At 42.0% G+C, this 20200-nt stretch overlaps 1 protein-coding gene across 16 annotated transcripts in view; it reads right to left on the reverse strand.

Moving 5' to 3' along the window:
- Window positions 1-20200, reverse strand: part of Dnase1l3 (deoxyribonuclease 1L3) — a 66868-nt gene that overhangs the window by 1413 nt on the left and 45255 nt on the right. For all 16 annotated transcript variants that reach the window (XM_076841851.1, XM_076841834.1, XM_076841637.1 and 13 more), the window contains 6 exons: window positions 17786-17874; window positions 13357-13446; window positions 12691-12803; window positions 7169-7281; window positions 3672-3829; window positions 190-286 (listed from right to left, as the gene is read on the reverse strand). In XM_076841851.1, the coding sequence (XP_076697966.1) occupies window positions 190-286; window positions 3672-3829; window positions 7169-7281; window positions 12691-12803; window positions 13357-13446; window positions 17786-17844 (630 nt within the window). In that variant the 5' untranslated portion in view covers window positions 17845-17874. The remainder of the gene's footprint in view (window positions 1-189; window positions 287-3671; window positions 3830-7168; window positions 7282-12690; window positions 12804-13356; window positions 13447-17785; window positions 17875-20200) is intronic.

Below are 20200 nucleotides of genomic sequence, written 5' to 3' on the forward strand. Positions count from 1 at the left end.
GTAGAACTGTTGAGAATGATCCTTGGTCTGGTGTCATTAGAAATTTTGGCAGGCCTTCAAATCACAGAGTCATAAGTATTGAGACTGCAGGTCCAGTGGCCCAATGTGGCATCTTCATTGGTGATCTCAAAGGGTTATCTGTACATCTTTCCAGGATGGTGACTCAGAAAGACAAGATGGCAGCCTTACCTCCTCTTCAGATAATTTGTAGGCTTTCTGGAAGTCAAAGGTGCCATTTGATCTGGGAACCACAGATTCAACTATCTCTTGCCCTCGAAGCACAATCCTGGAGCAAGGGGAGGGAGGACAGTCATGCTGTTGATTTTTAAAATCAAACCAAGATCTGTGTTTGACATCAGAAACTGTCTAAGCAGCCTGGCCCTTTCATGTGGTGCTTCAAGTCAGTACCTGTGATAGTTTGCACCCTAGAGGACAGTGCCTACAACTGTAAAATAGGTTCTAGGCTTGCTATGGCTCTATGGGCACCAGGACAGTGTCCCCTGTGTTGGCAGGTGTTTGGTGATACAAGAGCTGTTTTTATTCCCAGTACTAGAAATTAAACCCAGGGGCACTTTACCATGGAGCTACATCTCTAGTCCTTTTTAGTTTTTATTTTTGAGACAGGGTCTCACTAAGTTCCTGAGGCTGGCCTTGAACTTAAAATTCTCCTGTCTTGGCCTCATAACATGCTAAGATTACAGGTATGCACCACTGTGCCCAGCTTTAGGAGCACATTTTATTTAAAATCCATTGACACTGTACCTACCATGTAGTAATGGCTTGCATACTAAGATTGTTCCCCTTTCTGTCGTTTTTTTTTTTTTTACTTTTTTTGATTTGATTATGGAGAAATTCTCAGGTAAGTGTTGGTTTACCTTAAAACCTCCCTAAGGCCCCAGTTTGGCAAAAAGGACAGACTGCCACCTTCAAGGCAAAAAATTTAAGACAGAATTTAACACTGGGCAGTTTTCACTGAGCTTCTTTTTTTTCTACATTTTTTATTGGTGCATTATAGTTTTACATAATGATGGGATTTGTTACATATTTGTACATGAATACAATATAACAATATAATTTGGCCAATATTCAGCTGTGAAGAAAAATGTAATTATGTCTTTTAAAATTAATTTATTTCACTAAGAAACTAATGGATTTAAAGAAAAATATAAAGAAAAATCACAGTATAGGTGCTTTGTATTGATGACACCATTGGGAATTTGTTATTAAAATGGGTTTTGGCAGCAGACTCTAATGTTAACCTAAGTGTAGTGAACCAGGTGGGGATATACAAGGTCCTGACTAAGGAATAGAAGGTAAGACAAACTGCCATTCTATGCTACTCCATTGAGCTTTTCCAATTCTTTTTTTTTCTTGGTACTGGGATTGATCCCAGGGGTACTTTACCATTGAGCTACATCCACGGCCCTTTTTATTTTTTTATTTTGAGACAGGGTCTGGCTAAGTTGCTTAGGGCTGGCTTTGAACTTGCAATCCTTCTGCCTCAGGCTCCTGTGTTGCTGGGATTACAGGCATGTGCCACCCTGCCTGGCAAAAGCTTTTTCTTTTTTTTTTTTAAACTGAGCAGAGAGCAATGAGCAACATATTTAAAGCTCTTCTGTTTCTGACTTCTAGGGATATGTACGGGTCTGCTCTTCATGTTGTTTTCCCACTGTGGGTCAGGGCACAGATCAGATCTTGAACATCTTTGCTTATCCACCAGTGCTGAACACATGGGAGGTGTTCAATAAATATTTGAACACAAAACAAAGTGTCTCAATCCTTTTTTTGCAGGGTTGGGGGGCAGTACTGAGAATTAAACCCAGGGGACTCTACCACTAAGCTACATGCCCAGCCCTTTAAAAACTTTAAAATTTGAGGCAGTATGTCACTAAAGTGCTCAGGCTGGCTTTCAACTTGAGATCCTCCTGCCTCAGCCTCTCAGATATCTGGGATGACAGGTGCCACTGCATCTGGCCTAAGTCCATTTTTTAAACATCATTTGTAAACCACAAAATATACATTGTTATGGAAGCCAGAAAAACTATAGCATCAAGATAAAAAAAAAAAACTAATCTTTAAAAAATTTGGCATACATGTGTATAAATGAGGGTCTTTTTAGGAAGCATCTCCCCTGCCCCCAGTCTGAGGATTGAACTCACAGGCACTCTACTACTGAGCTACATCTCCAGTACTTTTTTTTTTTTTTTAATTTAGAGACAGGATTTTGCTAAGTTGCCCTAATTGGCCTCAAACTTGGGATTCTCCTGCTTCAGCCTCCTGAGTCACCAGGATTACAGAAATGCTCCACCATATCCAGCTGAAACATCTTTTCTTAACGGGTCTCACCATCCAACCTGATCTGCAGTAGACATCTTTCCTTGTGATTAGGTACTCTTTTGCATCATTATTTTTGATCACTCCCCTCTCATTGGCAGATCAGTGGGACTGGAGAAGGGATGTGACCTGTCCAAGGTCCCAAAACTGGCTTGGCTAGAGGCTCTTCCTGAATGAGGGAAAGAGATCTGGATGCTCAGTCTCCTCTGACTTCCCACTCGGGTTTCCACTTTTGAAAGTTGGAGTGATGACGTGTACGAAGGAAACACTAGCCCTGAAAGTCCCAAGAGGAACAAAGGAGGCCAGGGGATGGAAATGAAAGCCAGACCTTAAGACTGAGAAGTGAGAACTTCGGGCTGATTCCCACAGATGGCCATCTTGTGACACCTCATGTTCACTCAGCAACAGGCTGAGCTCTGGGAACTGTGGCCACCCACTGGACCAGACTCTCAGGGATTTCCCTGCCTGTGGTCTTTGATGGGGACTATCACTGATGTTTAATGCTTCAGGCACTCCCACTTCCCTCTACTTTGAAGAAGCAAAAGTGAAAGTCCTTGAAACTTTCCCAGCCAGACGTTAGAATGCCATTATTTAAATGTATTCACTCACTTTTAGGAATGTATAGCAGAAGCTTTAAAAATGCAAATCCTTTGCAGGAATTGCTCTCATTTTTATGCTTATACCCTGAGGAAATCAGAAATATTTGCACAAAATGAATATATAGGATGTTGGTTTCAACAGTAAACTCTTGGTAATATCTAATGACCAGTGAAGGAGACTGGGTCACTAAACTGTGATGTGTCTTTGTGATGGTATAGGGAACAGCCAATGAACGATTGAGCATTTCCGTACCCCAATTCATGTTAACAGCTTTATATATGTTTCTTCATTTAATCCTCATCTTCCTCAAAATCCTGTCTCTAAATTAAATTTACAACTGAGGAAATGAGGACACAAAGAGCTTAAATCATCTGGTCACAGATACATTAGGTGGTAGAATCAGGATTTGAACCCAACCTGTCTGATGTCAGAAGCAGTGCTGTGAGGCTTTGGTGTATAGCTCAGTGATAAAGTGCTTGCCTTGTATGTAGAGCCCTGGGTTCAATCCCCAGCACTGCTCCCCTCCCCGCAAAAAAGGCAGTGCTGGTTACTGCTAAGCGTTAATGCCCAGGGCAAAGAGTCATGCAGTTCATACACTGTCAGGGTCTGTGGTGGCAGGTTCTGAAATGGAGGTGACTTGGCTCTCAAGCTATGTGCTACATATGCCTAGAGGGAGGCTGGTCTTTCCAGCTCACAGCAAACACTGTAGGGGCTAGCAGGCCTGCAGAGCCACCTACCTGTCATATGCACAGTTGGTACTCTTCTTAACTGTGGTGTCCTCTTGGTCCCCAATCAGCCAGATGAACCTCTGGTCAGTTCTTAAGCGAATGTTTTTCCAGGCCTTCTTGGGGACATAGCTGCAGCCAGCATTAAAGTCACCCATGAAAATGAAATTCTGAAAGGCACATTTTGGGAGCATTAGCTGGTGGTCACTGCTACACAACACTTTCCCCAGAGATTACAAGCAGTGACACTACCTCACCGGCCCAGTTAACAAAGGGGTCTGTTAGTAACTGAATTGTGTTCCCACCCCAATTTATACGTTGAGATCCTGACCCCCAGTAAGGAGTAATGTGACTATGATTGGAGATAGGGTGTTTAAATAGGTAAATAATGTCAAATGTGGTCAGATGGGTGGGCCCTAATGTCTGGGAGAAGAGATGTCTCCAAAGAAGGGTCCAAGGAGTTCTTAGAAGAGAGAGGGAGCTCAACTCAGGACCAGTGGGGTTCTTGGCATACATGACAGAAAAGAATTTCAGCATGAGCCAAAGGCATAGACAGAAGTTTATTTAAGAAGGTAGATATACATTCAAGGGAGAATGTGGGCTGTCTCCAGAGAGAGAAGCAGCCCTGACTTGGGCTACTGGTCCAGTATTTATAGAAGGACTGTATCAAGGGCTGGATTGGAGGTAGATCCAGTGGGGAGCTGCACAATATCACTCCAGTTTTCCCTCATTTTACAAGAGCATGGGTCTAGGTTTACAACTGTTTTCTCCATCTCAGTGGCTTGACTCTGCATTTCAACAGCTTGTGGGTATTTTCCTTAAGATTCCATATTTCTCTCTCTTTATCCTAAATCCCTGTCTCACTAATCTAATAGGATTGGCCTTCTTAAAAAAAGAGGAGTGGTGGGGATTAGCTCATGCCAGCACAAGGCCCTGGGTTCCATATCTAGCACTGCAAGGAGAGGCTAAAAGGCAATTAGCATACAGAGAGACACTTAGAAAAGACAGTTGAGACAAGGGAAGAAGATGACCATCTACCAGCCAAGGAGAGAAGCCCTCAGGAGGAAGCAACCCTGCTTACTTTAATCTTGATGTCTAGCCTCCATAACTGTATTGTTTAGCCCACCCAATCTTTTGTACTTTGCTATGACAGCCCTTAGCAGATTGATAATGGGCTTGTCTTAGTTTTCTTTTTAAAAGAACAGGTGGCTTTACAACTGAGTCTGAAGGCTTTTTGTTTGTTTGTTTAACCTTTATTTTATTTTTATGTGGTGCTGAGGATCAAACCCAGTGCCTCACACATGCTAAGCAAGTTCTGTACCACTGAGCCCCAACCTCAGCCCCTTGAGTCTGAGTTTTGATGACTACCTGGCAAGTGAGTACGAGGAAGGTGAGATTTTTTGTTTTGTTTGCAGTGTTGGGGATGGGCCCAGGGCCTTGTGCATGCTAGACAACCACTCTACCACTGAGCTATATCTCCAGCCCAAGTAGGGTGTTCTTAATGGGAAGAAGGATGTTTGCTCTCATTGTTCCCTCTTGTTCTTAGTCACCATGTGTGTAGTTCAGCTGCAGAAATAGGTAGGAATAGAACCATCTAGCTAAGATATTCTCATGCATCTTTTGTCTCTGGTCCACATTGCTGCAGGACATAAACATATGAATGAATCAACATCTTTGTTTCCAAGCCAGAAAAATGTAGTTGGGTGGTGTGCTGGCGCCACTTTCTCTCTGCTATTGTTTTGAGATTGGAGACTTATTCCTGTGGAAATTCAGTCTTTGGAGGAAATGGGAGGAGGTTTAAGGGGAGGGGGTCATTGGGTGAGGTGTTCATCCCCACCCTAGGCCACCAACAGAAACTTTCTATTTTGGAAGTATTTTTCCCTGCAGGGCTCTTGGAATAGCATTTTAACATTCCATAATACAGAGGAAGTGTCAGATTTCCTTGTTTGAGCTATTGTTTGCGGTAGTTGCTGACTTTGAGTTTTCTTCAAGAACATTTCATCTTGACCTCAGCAATCAGAATTTCCCCTGAGATTAATAGGCACAGTTGAGGAAAGGATGACATCCCTACCTAACCTGAGTGATCAACGTTTTCTAATGCAGGGGTGATTTGCTGAACATTCACTATAAGGCAGGGCCAGCATTAAGTGTTTTCTAAAATTCAAATTGTTTCTTACAACAACAAACACTAGGAAGTAGGAGGCATCATTAAACCCAGTAGAAACAGGATAAGGGGATTAAGTGACCTGTTGTAGGCTACATAGATCAATAGTTCAAGAGGTAGAGAAACCCAATCTGCCTCACTAAAGGCTCCTCATCATAAATTTCCCCTTTTGTTTACCTTTGGGCACTGATACCACCCCAGGGCTGATGCTCAGTAGATGATCAATATATTCTTGTTGAATGAATGAATGATTTCATAATTTGGGGGATGAATAGATGAGACTTTCCCTTGTCCTGCTATTTACAAATAAATAATTAAAATGTGGCCCTTGTCCATTTCATGTTCCAACTCTGATCAACTGTGTTCACATTTCACTCATTTTGCACTTTGAGCACGGAACTGAGGAGGAGGAAGGGCCATCATAGGAGGCACCTCTCGAAAGAAGAAAAGAAGAATGTGGCGAACAGTCTCCAGAGCACTTCCACACTTTCCAAAAGCTTCCAGGGACCCTCATGGCCACAGGTGGTCCTGTTCCTGACCTCCAGATGAGGAAATAATATGACCCAGGAGGGATGACAGACATAATTTGCTCCTCCATTCAATGAGCCCCTTTGAGAACTTGTCACTTGCAATGGAAACACCCCTGACTTCTCTGTGCCTCTCTTCTTAGTTACAAAGTAGGACTCATGACAGTAACTTCCTGGGACTTTTGGGAGGATTGAGTACACTTTTGTTTTGGTACCAGGGATAAAACCCAGGGGTGGTTAACCACTGAGCAACACCACCAGCCATTTTTTTGTATTTTATTTAGAGATAGAGTCTTGCTGAGTTGCCTAGGGCCTTGATAATTTGCTGAGGCTGGCTTTGAACTCACAGTCCTCCTGCCTCAGCCTCCCTAGCCACGGGGATTATAGGCATGCACCACTGCGCCCAGTGAGTACACTTATTCTTGTGAAGCCTCAGCACTGTGCCTAGCATGAGTGAGTCACTCAGTAAAAATGTTGGCATCCATTATAAATTGTTCAGAGCATGAATTCCCTAGTCCTACATGGATGGTGCCCAGGCAGATTTAGCAAGAAGGATGTTTAGGGGTTGGGGTTGTCGCTCAGTGGTGGAGCACTCACCTAGCATGTGAGGATCCTCAACATCACATTAAGTAAGTAAATAAAAGGTATTTGTGTCCATCTCATGTGTGTTTATGTGTGTGTGTATTTATAAAAAAGAAGGATGTTTAGGGCTGAGGAAAGATCTAAAGTGAGGCTATGAAATGGTGGTGGCCTGCACATGCCTGCCCCCTCATCCTCCTTCACATGGACAGGACTTTGACAAACACAGAGATGCTCACCTCTGCATTCCAGCGCCATTTCACATCCTTGTAGACTTCAGCCAACTCATCAATCTCTTTAACGGATGTCTCCGGGGTTGTATGCAGGGGGACAATCACGAAGTCCTTGACAGCTAGGAAAACAGGAAGCACCAGAAGTCTCAGGCTTTCCTTGCCCAGCACCCTCCAACACTGCTTGTGGAAATAGGCGTTCCCTTCTAGAAGGCATGAGCTGTATGGTGTGGGTCCCAAGATCCCATAGGGTCTAGCCAGTGGCTAAGATTTTAATAATCTTGAGTCATTGGGCTGCTTATTTTTAGTACATGAAAGACTTTTTCTGTTGGGTGTCGTGGCACAGGTCTGTAATCCTAGTTACTCCCTAGGCTGAGACAGAAGGATCACAATTTTTTAAAAAAATATTTATTTTTTAGTTTTAGGTGGATACAATATCTTTATTTCTGTACTTATGTGGTGCTGAGGATTGAACCCAGTGCCCCATGCATGTTAGGTGAGCACTCTTCCACTGAGCCACAACCCCAGCCCCAGAAGGGTCACAAATTTGAGGACAGCCTTTGTGAGACTTTGTAAGTCTCTGTCTCAAAAACTAAAAAGGGTTAGGGATGTGGCTTAGTGGTAGAGCATGCTTGTGTTCAATCCTCAGCAGGAACACCACCACAACAAAATTCTTTTCTACCACTTGCCCTTCATTGCTAAAAGAAAAAAGAAAGCTGGTAGGTAGTGTTCCTTGCTAGCATTGTGGATGTTTTCTCTCTCCCTCCCTCCCTCCCGCTACTTCCCCCCTCCCCTTACCCCTCCATCCCTTTCCCTCTCTCTATCTCCCTTTTTCTTGGAAATCTGTATTTTTCTACTGGTTCATTTTATAAGTAAAAATTGTACATATTTATGGTTTTATTTCTTCTGCTTCTTCTTTCTTCTTCAATGCAGGAGCACTCTAACATTGAGCTATGTCCCCAGCTCCTTTATTTATTTTTGAGACGGGGTCTGTCTTACGTTGCTCAGACTGGCCTTACACTTGGAATTTGTTATAGGGCAGAGGCTTGCCACAAAGCTGAGGCAACCCCACAGGCCTTTTCTTTACCTTAACTCTTGAGATCATGTTAGAAAGATTTCAGTTGAGTCACTTAAAAATAGCAGGCATGAGTTTATTAGAAGGGATAGGAGATGGGAAAGGGAGAAACTCTCAAGGGAGAGAGTGGATACTCTTAGAAAGGAGAAGAACCTTTGGTGAAGGCGTTCCTCTTCCCACTGTCTTGACAAGGTCACAGTGAGGATGAAAGTCTTTGGCAAGGCTGCACTTTTGGAAACAGAAACCATGAGACCCTTTTTTATGTAATTGAGACTTTTTATTTTATAAACCTAATAGAAGGCATGAGTATACTTATTGCTAAACCAAATTAAATTCTAGAGTATAACAGGTGGTTGATGACTTAAAAGGCTGTTTTACTATCAGGACATTGAGGACAAAACAGAAAAGTATCAACAATCATTCTGGGAAATGTTACAGGAACTCTAGGTACCACAATTGATTATATCAACTAAGAATCCAAATTCATATGCTCGGTCTCTCAAAGAGCCTAAGCAGATAGTTATGCCTATTGTACGAAACCCACTATATGTAGCCTATTTGATTAAGGATAGGCTATGGTATTCATCCAGAGGAGAAAAGGCTAATAAAAATATATTTCCCTTCTAATAGACCCTCCTTTACTTTACACAGAGATTTATGATAAGCATAGTTAATGTTAGTGGCAGGGGGATTGACATATAGAGCCTGCCCTTTAGTTAAAGATTAGTAAGGAACTGGTGTACTTTGACTAAGGAAAAAAAAAAACTCTCTGAGAAGGCAGCTCAACCAGTTTTATGAGAATAAATGTTGGCATTTTTAGATGCTTTTAGAATATACTATAAGATTGTTACAAGGGGACTTTTAAATGGGATCCTATATTAGAAATAAAGTACAGGTGTGCTTTAAACTTAAAGGTTAATGACAGGTTAGGAGACAGAGTCTGGTTGCATAGTTTGGCATCTGTTAAACAAGGAAATGTTACATCCTCGGAAAATCTGGAAATTGTAAATTAATGATACATTTTACTAATGAGGAAAGGCAAAATAAAAGGAGACAGAGAGAAAGCAGTTTTATAGCTCTCTCTCTCTAGAGGTTGCTCCAACGGAATGACTCCTTGTCTCATCCTTTGTGCTGGATGCCACTCATCCTTCAGGACCCCCTGACCTCCTGTCTTTCCTGTCCTCCAGATTTAGTGGGGTTCCAGGGAAGTTTCCAGAGAGTTCTGCCCAGGTCCACCTCTTTACTTTTGACAGCAGGATGACAACAGACATGAAAACTCTAAGTCACTTTGGCCCATGCCGCTCAGTTCTAATTGGAACCAGTTCTTACACATTTTTATGGTTAAGGGGAATTATCCTTAGCTGCCTGAGATGTGGGGTCTGGTTTGTGTAAGGATCACAAAAATCCCCCCTTTTAGGGTAACTTATTGGCATTTCAAGCCTGCATCCCTCCTGCAGATAACAGGTTATTTGCTGAGGAATTTAACATATCCTATGTGGAGAAACTGCCTTTTTTTTTTTTTTTAAAAGAAAATAGTTGGGTGTGGTGGCACATGCTTGTAATCCCAGTGTCTCTGGAGGAAGAAGCAGGAGGATCCCAAGTTCAAGGCTAGCCTCAGCAACTTAGGGAGACCCTAAGAAACTTAGCAAGATCCTGTCTTAAAAAATAAAAAGGGCTGTGTATGTGGCTCAGGCTGGGTATGTGGGGGTCAGCACAGTGGGCCCAGCTTATAGAATTATTTCCTTAACCTTATATTCTCAGTGCCCATGTCTGTGCCTTACCAAAATTCTCCTGCTTCAGCCCTGAGTTGCTGGGGTTAAAGGCATACACCACCACACTAGGCTATATTTTATATTTTTAAAAGTGTAAATTTTTAAAGTTTTTATATTTTATATAAAGGGAAATTTTTTTCTAATTAAAATTTTTTTTGAAAAAAATTGCGACCAGTTCATACTCCTTTTGTAATCAAGAAAAAAGCCTAAAAAAGTTACTTAAAAAATAAGACAGCCTTTTGTGGAGTGTTTGAAAACCTTCCCCCACCACTAGGGATCTGTGTGACCATGAAGGCAAACATCAGAATCTTGCTTGCCTGCCTGCCAATATCAGTTGTCCTGAGCATCTCCTCCTCTGACTGGGTCCCCAATCCTGCCTCAAGGTGAGACTGTGGGGTGATCACTGCTCAAGCCACACTGGGGAGCCATCACTTAGACAAGCAAGAGATTCCAAGAGGCAGGCTGATGCCCCAGCCACCTCTGCTGGGCACCTCCTTAGCCTCTGCTTCATTTCCCAACCTCTCTGATCTCCAGCCCTCTGTATGGCTGGCTTTGACAAGTCAGAGCCCAAGAGGCCATCCCTAGTCACCCCATTCCTTGTCTTCTCCAAGAGGCCATCCCGAGACACCCCATCTAAGGTAGGCCCCCCATTCCACTATCCAGTGCACCCTCGTGATTATTTCCTTCATACTCTGAAATAATTTTCTTTGCTTCTTCTGTATTTAATCCACTAGAGGTGGCAGCAGACTTGTCTGTCATGTTTACCCTCTTTGCTCTATTATCTAGCACAGTGCTCAGCACACTGAAGGTGATCCAAAATGATGGATGAATGAATGGATTGGTGGATGGATAGACAGATGAATGAATGAAATAGCTAAGTCTTTGCATCTTTAATCCCAGATCAAGGGAACATAGATTTCCTGATTCAAGAGAGAAAACTCCATAGAGGGAGTGCTGTCTCAAAAGAGAGGGGATGGCTAGGGAAGGGGTAGGATGGAGGCTCAGGGCAAACTGGTTTGTTTAATAGTTCACAAAGGTTCAGGACTCTTGAGAAGAAATAATTATTTGGGGGTGGGGAAGCTTTCCCTTGTCATCCAAATACAAATTGTTTATATGACAAAAAAAGGATTACTGTATATGCTCTCTGAAGGGTATTTACCACCCTCAATATCCTCCTTCTCCTCCATGTTTATTTTCTGGAAATGTTCCTCCCTGAAAGAATTAGCCCTGGGCAGAAATAAAACTTCATGATTCAGGATGTTTGTATTGGTGTTTATATTGTTTATATGACAGTATAGATGATACAGATGTACATGTAGGTGAACTAATAAATCTACATATATTTGGTAATGGGGATTGAATATAGGGCTTTGTGCATTATAAGTATGCATTCTACCATGGAGCATACCCCTAACCCAGCATATATTTATTTGGTCATGATCTGTATGCCCTGCTAAAATATAACTCCATGGGGGCAAGGAGCTTTCCTGTCTTGCCCAGTGCCCTCAACATAGCCTGGCACTTAATAGGTACTGAAAATATATTTTATTCTGTGAGGTTGCAATCTTCAAACCAAATTTAATTCTTGTCTGTCCATTGAGTGCTGCATAGTGGTTAAGAACATGGGCACCTGAGACGGTGGCTTGGATTACAATCCTGGCTCATCTACTTGAATATCTGGGTGACCTAGGAATGTGGCTGCACCTTTTTGAACCTCAGTTTTCTTAAATGTAAAGAGGAGACAATCCTAGTCCCTACTGTGTAGTGTGTTGCAAGGGTTATAGGAAGCCAACACTCAATCAGGGATCAATAATATTGTTGTCAGAGCTCAGGGTAGAAATGATTTTGATTTCCTGTCTCCTGGCAGTAGTTCATGGGTGAAACTGCTACCTAGTGACTGCAAGGAGAGTGAAACTTTCAGCCAGGGTTCATCTTTGGTGGTCATTACTGGGACTTTTTAGACTTTTTGTACTGGGGTTTGAACCCAGGAGTACTCTACCAAGGCATACATCCCCATTCCTTTTTTAAAAAAATATTTTGTTTTTAGTTGTAGATGGACACAATATCTTTATTTTATTTATTTATTTTTATGTGGTGCTGAGGATCAAATCCAGTGCCTCATATGTGCTAGGCGAGCGCTCTACCGCTGAGCCACAAACCCCAGCACACTCCGAGCACTTTTTATTTTTTTATTTTGAAACAGGGTCTCATTAAATTGCTTGGGGCCTCACTAAGTTGCTGAGGCTGGCTTTGAACTTGCAATTTTTCTGCCTCAGCCTCCCAAATCGCTGGGATTACAGGTATGTGCCACCTAACCTGGCTCCCTGGGGCTGTTTAAAATTAAGGAATACTGTATTTGAGAGGGACCATGGAATTGCAGCAAATAATTTCCACGAGCCTAAATACTACATGGAAAGTAAGAATAGAATATTTATCACTGATCCTGGGAGATGAGATCCAGGTTGGGTGGTCTCGAATTTTAATATTCTGAGAAGCAAGCCTAGTGCCATCAAAGTACCTTCAAGGTATCAGAAGCAATAGCACATCTTCATCTCAAGCCTAGTGTCTGCCTCCCTGAAGATGCTGCATGTGCCCGGGAACCCTGTCCACATGGTATTCAGGTCTGCCACCCTCTCATGGGCCACTGAGGAGGTTCATGGATAAGAGGGCCCTGGGGGTCTCACCAGTGTATGGTGACTGGAACCAAACCACAAAGGGCTCCCTGGAAAACACATCTGTATCCCCATCCTGATAGTCATGGTAGAGGTACTTCTCTTTTACAGACACCAGCTTTTCCCTAGAAGAGGGGAAAAAAAAAAAACAAAACAGAATCTATGTTTGCTTACTTTGAAGAAGTAGAGATTTAGGTCCCCTTAGCTTTCAGAGCAGGCTCCAGCACTGGCAGCATCTTTTGCCTGAGAAAAAGGCTGAGTCAACTCTTCATATTGCCTGGGCCCTGGGGAGTTGAAATCTGGGTTGTGCTAGTCATCTGGGACTCCCACAAGGGAGTGTTCTGACAGAAATGACTAAAGAGAAGACTATGAAGTTCAGGAGTCAGTCATGCTGGGCAACTCTGGTTTCCAGCCTCAGGCCAGGACTTGACCATGAAGAATAAAGAACTGTCCCAGGCAACCATCAAGTCAACCAACAAATTAGGTGTTAGAAAGCTGCTCCTGTTTTCCAGTTTGAAGAGTTAATGTTTTGTATCCATCCCAATTTTGATAGCAATTATTTTTATTGATAATGAGAATTGGTTAGAAATCAAAATCTGGTTTTGGAGAAAAATTAATTTTTGACTAAATTTGTGTTCACAGTTTTAATTAGAACCAGACAGCATAGATTATACTTACTTGTAGATAAAGGCATACTGTTCTTTATATGTGTTTCTTCCAAGACGAGAGCTAATCACATAGCTGTATGTAATGTCTCTCCTTGAATTTCTAGAAAACATAAAGATTTCACACTGTATCTTAAAGAATGAATATCCCCACCCACCCCAACCCCCCAAAAGAATGAACATTCTGTGCTGCATACATTCTCCTCACTCCAATCTGCCTCCATATTCTCTATGGCATTGTGTGGAAGAGCTACCGATCACTATAGCTTTTCAGTCTGATAATAAGAGCCACCATTGATATTGGAACTGTGATCTGCCAGACCTTTACAGCCTTTGTTTTTGTTTTTTTTTAACATTTTATTTACTTATTTGTTGTGCTGGGGATCGAATCCAGGGCCTTGAGCATGATAGGTAAGCACTTTACCACTGAACCAAGCTATATCTCAGCCTGGCCCTTATTTCTTAGCCTAAGAAAGTGGATAACCTTTGTTAACCTCCCCTTTTGTAGTTTATGAGTACAAAACTGGGATTTGAACACAGATATGACTCATTCCCAAACCTACAAGCTGTGGCCTGCAACTGTTGAGACCATAGGTAATTCAGGCCGGCCCAGAAAACCTGCTGGGCTGCCACTCATCCTTTCTGTTGGAGTCAACCTTATCACGTGGCCTTGTCTGTGGCAGCCCCTAAGCATTCATCACATGTGAGAAAACTCTCCTCTGAAACTCAGGCATTTTCTCCCAAGTACGGGGACTGTGATTTCAAGTCACTCTTGTTCATGTCCTAGAGATGGGAATATAGTCATGACAGCCCATGAGCCCCACGTCTCGCCTACATCGGGGAAACTACTCCTTGTGCCTTTGTCAAACCAGCTGGTGACTCCACTTTGGCAGAGCCTGACACAGTTTCACTCCATCTACCCAAGAAAAGATCTAGGACCTGTCTACAACTGTGGCAGAGTCTCAGTGTCCGTTGGGAAAGAGCAAAGTGGCTATTTAGAGCCAGCTTGGACTCTGCAGAAATTCCTGGTACTTCAAAGACATGTTCTAAGCCAGATAATAGGGCCTCAGGAGTGAGGATGGGTTCTCAGTTCAGAAAACTGGCTCTCTCCTGAATCCAGCCTGTCAAGGCCTGAGTTGCAAATTGTATGCAGTGACTCAGCTGTGAGGTGACTAAGGCTCTTCCTGCCTATGGAGGACAAAAAGATAGCCTCGGTGACTGTTAAGTACAGTGACAGAGTGTACTCTTAACGTGTGGGAGGCCCTGGGTTCCATTTCCAGTGGGGTGGGGGGAGAGAGAGGAAAACAAAAGGGGCGAGGGGAGTCAGAATCCATGGCACAGTCAAGGCAGGTTGGGGAGCACTAGTGGTAGAAAGACGTGCCCTAGGTTGACTGTGGGGAGATGCCTGGGGTCCACCTGTACCCCACACTCCTGAAAACTAACCAGGGCCACTCCAAGGAAGACCCAGGGGGCTAAGAACAGAGCACTGGTTTTGAGTCTAACATGATTCGGGTTAAATGTAGGCTCAACCATTTACTGTCTGGGTGACCTTGGGCAGGACCTTCCTTTTTGTGCCTCAGTTCCGTCAGCTATAAGGGAAGCAGTAATAGTACCCACTCCACTGGGTTCTCTGGGGAGTAAATGAAATAGCACATGTAAACAGATTGGCAGCTGCCTGACCAGGAGTTGCATGTGGCCCCTTGGACGTCACCTGCCATTATAACTCCTTTTCATTTAGTAATTATAGACACCACTGGTACTTACTGATCATGCCTTTTCAGAAGGCACTGTTCAACCACCTTACGTGCAGGACTTAATTATCATCCTTGGATGACTTTTACATTATTAGCCCCATTTTACATTTGGGGGAAATGAGGCACAAAGAAGTAATTTGCCCAAGGTTGTGGCACAGCCAAGATCAAAATCCAGGTAGTCTGAGCAAAGCATGGGCTCCTAACCCCTATGAGGTGTCTCTGTCTCTACCTTTCAAAGATCAGATCTAGAAACAAGAAGACCTGGTGAGACTGAAAACGATAAGCTTATCTGGACTATTTTCAGATAAGAAACTAGGGCTCAGAGAAGGGTCGGGGCAAGTCTAAGAGGCCCTGTGGAAGCAAGAGAACATTCCTAGTTTTCCCTTACCGGGTCTAGTGAGTCCAAATTGACCCTTCCTTGCTAAAGAACAATGTGAGTTTTCCTAACTATCAAAGTCTAATAATGGCCAGATGTTTCTGTTTGTTAAAGCACAGTTTTGGGGCTTTTATGTATGTTTGAGAAATTTCATAAGAAGGGGGAGTATAACATTCTTATTGGAAAACGTAGAAAAATTAGTCTTAAATTGATTTTAAATTTGTACCCTGAAATAGTTACTGCTAATATTTGCTGCATTTCATTTGAATCTTGCTTTTTTAAAAACAATTGAGAGAAATCGGGTATGATGTTGCACTCCTGTAATCCCAGCAATTCAGGAGGCTAAAACAGGACGATCCCAAGTTTGAGGCCAGTCCCAGCAATTTAGCAAGGCCCTAAAGAACTTAGTGAGACCCTGTCTAAAAATAAAAAATAAAAATGGCTGGGAATGTGGCTCAGTGGATAAGCACCTCTGGGTTTAATCCCTGGTACCAAACAAAACAATTGAGAGAGCATGGTACCCATTGTGTACTCTTGTTTGTTGCTTAGTCTTATTATTTATAAAACACACCCATTATATTAGAAGTTTTAAAAAATTAAGGCATGTCAAGCTGGAGGTGTAGCTCAATGGTAGAGCACTTGCCCAGCATACACAAGGCCCTGGGTTTGTGGATTTCAATATTATAATAAATAAACAAAAAATTAAGGAACATCTGAATCACCCGGAAGCTTGTTAAAATACATATTCTCTTTCACAGATCTTCTTATTCATTGGGGTGGGGAGCATGAATATACATTTTAAACTCACTTTGGGGTGGTCACTTGGGTAGGTTTGGGTAGGTTCAGTTCTCATGGTTTGGAGAAGTGTCCTCTAAAAGCCCAAGAGTCTAAGGCTTGGTTGCCAACCTGTTGAGCTATTGTGATGTATGCAACCTTTGAGAGGTGGGGCCTGGTAGGCGGAAGTTAGGATACTGGGAGCATGCCCTTGAAGGGGCTATTAGAACTCTAGTCCCTTCTCTTTTCTCTCTTTCTTTGCTAGCCTGCTGCCATGAGGTCAATAGGCCTCCCCAACCACACATGCCCACCATCATGTTCTGCCTTACCACAGTCCCAAAAGCAATGCAGCCAACTAACCATGAGCCAAAACCTTCAGAATTGTGAGATGAAGTAAACCTTTCATCTTCATAAATTGTTAATCTCAGGTATTTGGTACAGTGATTGCAAGCTAACTAGTGAGTTGAATCTGCTGATCGTTCAGAAATAATATAAACCGTAAATATCAGCTAATGTCATTTAAAACTATTTGAGGACACTACGTTTTTGTTGCTAATATTTTTTAGTTATAGATGGATGCAATAACTTAATTTATTTACTTTTTTGTGTGGTGCTGAAGATTGAACCCAGTGCCTCACACGCTAGGCAAGTGCTCTACTACTGAGCCACAACCCCAGCCCCTGTTGCTTTTATTTTTAAATTATAAAAATCAACCTGGACTGATTATAAAATATTCAAATTATACAGATGTATTAAAAAGTAACTGTTCTCCATTCCTTAAGTGACCCATTCCTTTTCAATCACGCCCCCCTGGAGCTATTAACAGTCTGGAGCTCCCCTTCCAGTCTCTTCTGTGGTCTCCCAAACACAAATTTGCCCTTATTCGTGGAAAATATAACATGGGGTCTAGAATGAGTTGCTGTACTTACAGTTCTAAACTTTGTATTTTCAATATATTTCAGCTATCTTTTCATGCTAGAATATTACTTATTTTGTAAGCATGTTTTTTTTTTGTTTTTTTTTAGTACTAGGGATTGAACAGGGGGCGCTTTTCTATTGAGCTATATATCCCCAGCCCTTTTTATTTTATTTTGAGCCAGTCTCACTACTGCCCAGACTGGCCTTGAGCTTGTGATCCTCTTGCCTTAGCCTCCTGTGGAGCTGGGGTTACAGGTATGTGTATTCATGTCTGCCTTGTAGTAGGTGGATTTTTTTTTTTTAACAGTTGCATGATGTTCCAGCCTGAAAATACATCATAATTGTATTTATCTTACTTCTATTGTTAACATTCAATCTTTATAATAGAACTTCTTAGCTCAGAATCTTTGTTTTCATTTCTGTTTTAACGCATCACCTATTCCCCTTGTTTTATTTTATCATATTAAAACCAGTCAGGTAACAGTTTTAGGACCATGGCTAAGAGAGTAAGAAGTCTGACCAGCACTGGCCATCTGATTTTTATGGTCAGAATAAGTGCTGGCTCTCACACCAGTTTCAGACTTCCTTCAGAACCTCTGTCCCTTCCCCCTTGTATTTACCCGTTCAGCTTATCCATCAGCATGGGACAGATCCTATTGTTGCTGTCCTTGATTTCCATTAAGAGTATAAGGTCACAGCGTTTGATGACCTGCAGAGAGAGAATTCCCAGAGGGTTGAGACCATTTACTATAAATTATAAAACCTTTTATTAGACACTTATTGTGTTTTGAGTATTACATTAATGCTTGTTGAAATAATTTCTTCCCTGAGTTAAATGAAGGACTCTGTATTAAGTTCATTTTTGAGATAGGATCTCCCTATGATGCCTAGGCTAGACTTAAACTCCTGGGCTCAAGTGATCCTCCTGTCTCAGCCTCCCAAGTAGCTGGAACATAGGCACAGATACAGTTGTGCCCAGCAGGTTTTTGGTATTTTTTATTTTTATTATTTTTTGTATGTCAATTTTAAAGATAATGAGACTGAGGTTCAGGGAAAGTCAGATTAATTACACAGTCACCCAGTTAGAAATGGCCAACATAGAGTTTGAACCCAAGCAATCCAGAGCCCATAATCATGACCCCCTGTACATCCTACCTCTTGGCTTTGCTTGAGTAATTCCAATAATAATGGTAATAAATACTTATGCAGCCCTTGGTAATTAAATATACCAAGCTGGGTACTACAGAAATTAAAAGATATAATGTTAAGAGTTAAAATTTATCATGAACGTATTTAGTCTCACAACAACCTTATGAAATGACTGGTTATTATTCTACTAAACAGGTGGAAAATAAGCTCAGAGTGGTTGAGTGACTACCTAAAGTCACACAGCCAGGATAGATGGGAGATTTGACCTCAGATATATGACTACAAAGTCTACCATGCTAACCTCTTAAAATAAGGCTCTGCTGTCAAAGTCTTACAGTACAGTGAGAGGGACAAATGCAAACAACTAGCAATAATGGGAGGAAAACAGAATTTGTGCTGTGGGAGGTGTTGGGGAATAGTGAATTGCTTCTGCCTAGAGAATCAGGGAAGGCTCCTAGGGGGAAGTAGCATTTGAAAAGTCCATGATGGTGAGAAGGAATTCATTGGAAAATTAATATAAGAGAGATCCTTCAGGTTGATCAACAGCTTTTATCCAAGGTGCAGATCAAGCTTGCACCGCTTGGTGACCTCACAGGCCTTTCTGTGTATGGGATCCTGGTGACTTGTTGGTCAAGGATAAGGCACCACTAAGGTAATTTTGTCCTCTTACATGGCCACCAAAGAACATGAAACATGAGCATTATGTCACTGTCACTCCATTTTCACAGCATATGCTTTAATTCTGTCTTCAAGGGGTAGAGCATGAAGAGATAGCAGCACCCTACAGTCTAGATTGCCCTGTGACCAGGACTCAGCCTTTAAGAAGCTGCCCTGGGCTAAAAACCATCTGTGTATTGCCTGAGGAGGAAGATTGTGTCCCAAGCTGGGATCCTTCTATCAGCAAGGCTTGAAATCCATGGCATTAGCTGCAAAGGGATTAATGGGCTGGGTGCCACTGGTCAAACTACCCTGCTGGTTTAGCCACTGGCAACTGCCACATCTTTCTGGAAGAGACTTTAAAATGTATATTTTCTTTGATTCAGTTTTCCCACTTTGAAGAGTATCTTCTATTATAAGGAAATATCCACTACTTCTCTGCACCTCATCTATAAATTGGGATGAAAACAGTCCATCCTTTACAGAGTTGCTAAAGGGTTAAGTACTTAGAATTTTGAACAGCACCAGCCATGTAGGAGGCACATAGTAGATTATTATGATTACTTGTGGAGATCAAAGAGGAAGATGCACTGCAAAAAAAAAAAAAAAAAAATGGAAACAACTTAAGCATCCCCAAATAAGAAAGCATTCAATTTAAGGTGTTACAAATAGCAGACAGAGCATTATGTAACATTAAGTCATGTTTTGGGACTGCAGAAATAGCTTTGTGGTAAAGTGCTTGCACCTAAGTCATGTGCAACACCCTGAGTTCAATCCCCAGTACTATAAAAAGGACATTTGGAAGCGGGGTTTGTTTGTTTTGGCTTTTGCTTTGTTTTGTTTTGTTATTATTGTTGGTTGGTTGGCTGGTTTTTATGCTGGGATTGAACCTAAAAGTCATCTTTTAGAAGAATAGTACCATTGCAGGGAGGAATTTGTGGGGAGGAGATGATGGCCAGATTTTATTAGGACACGACAGGTACATTCCTAACTTATTAGACAGAAGTTAAATGAGTTGTCCTATATAATGAACCTAATGCTGTGGCTGGCACACAGTGAAATCTTCATAAAAGGTAGTTTTTATTACTGACTCACTAAATTTTCATTGTTACCCTTTGAAGTGGTCTTGTTAATGTCCCTACTATATAGTTGGCTACTCTGAAGCTCAGTGAGTTTTTGTAATCTGAACACCAAAGGAATATGGGATAAAGGGACATCATACTTGAGCC

This window comes from Callospermophilus lateralis, chromosome 1, assembly GCF_048772815.1.
Source record: "Callospermophilus lateralis isolate mCalLat2 chromosome 1, mCalLat2.hap1, whole genome shotgun sequence".
Taxonomy (NCBI): Eukaryota; Metazoa; Chordata; class Mammalia; order Rodentia; family Sciuridae; genus Callospermophilus; species Callospermophilus lateralis.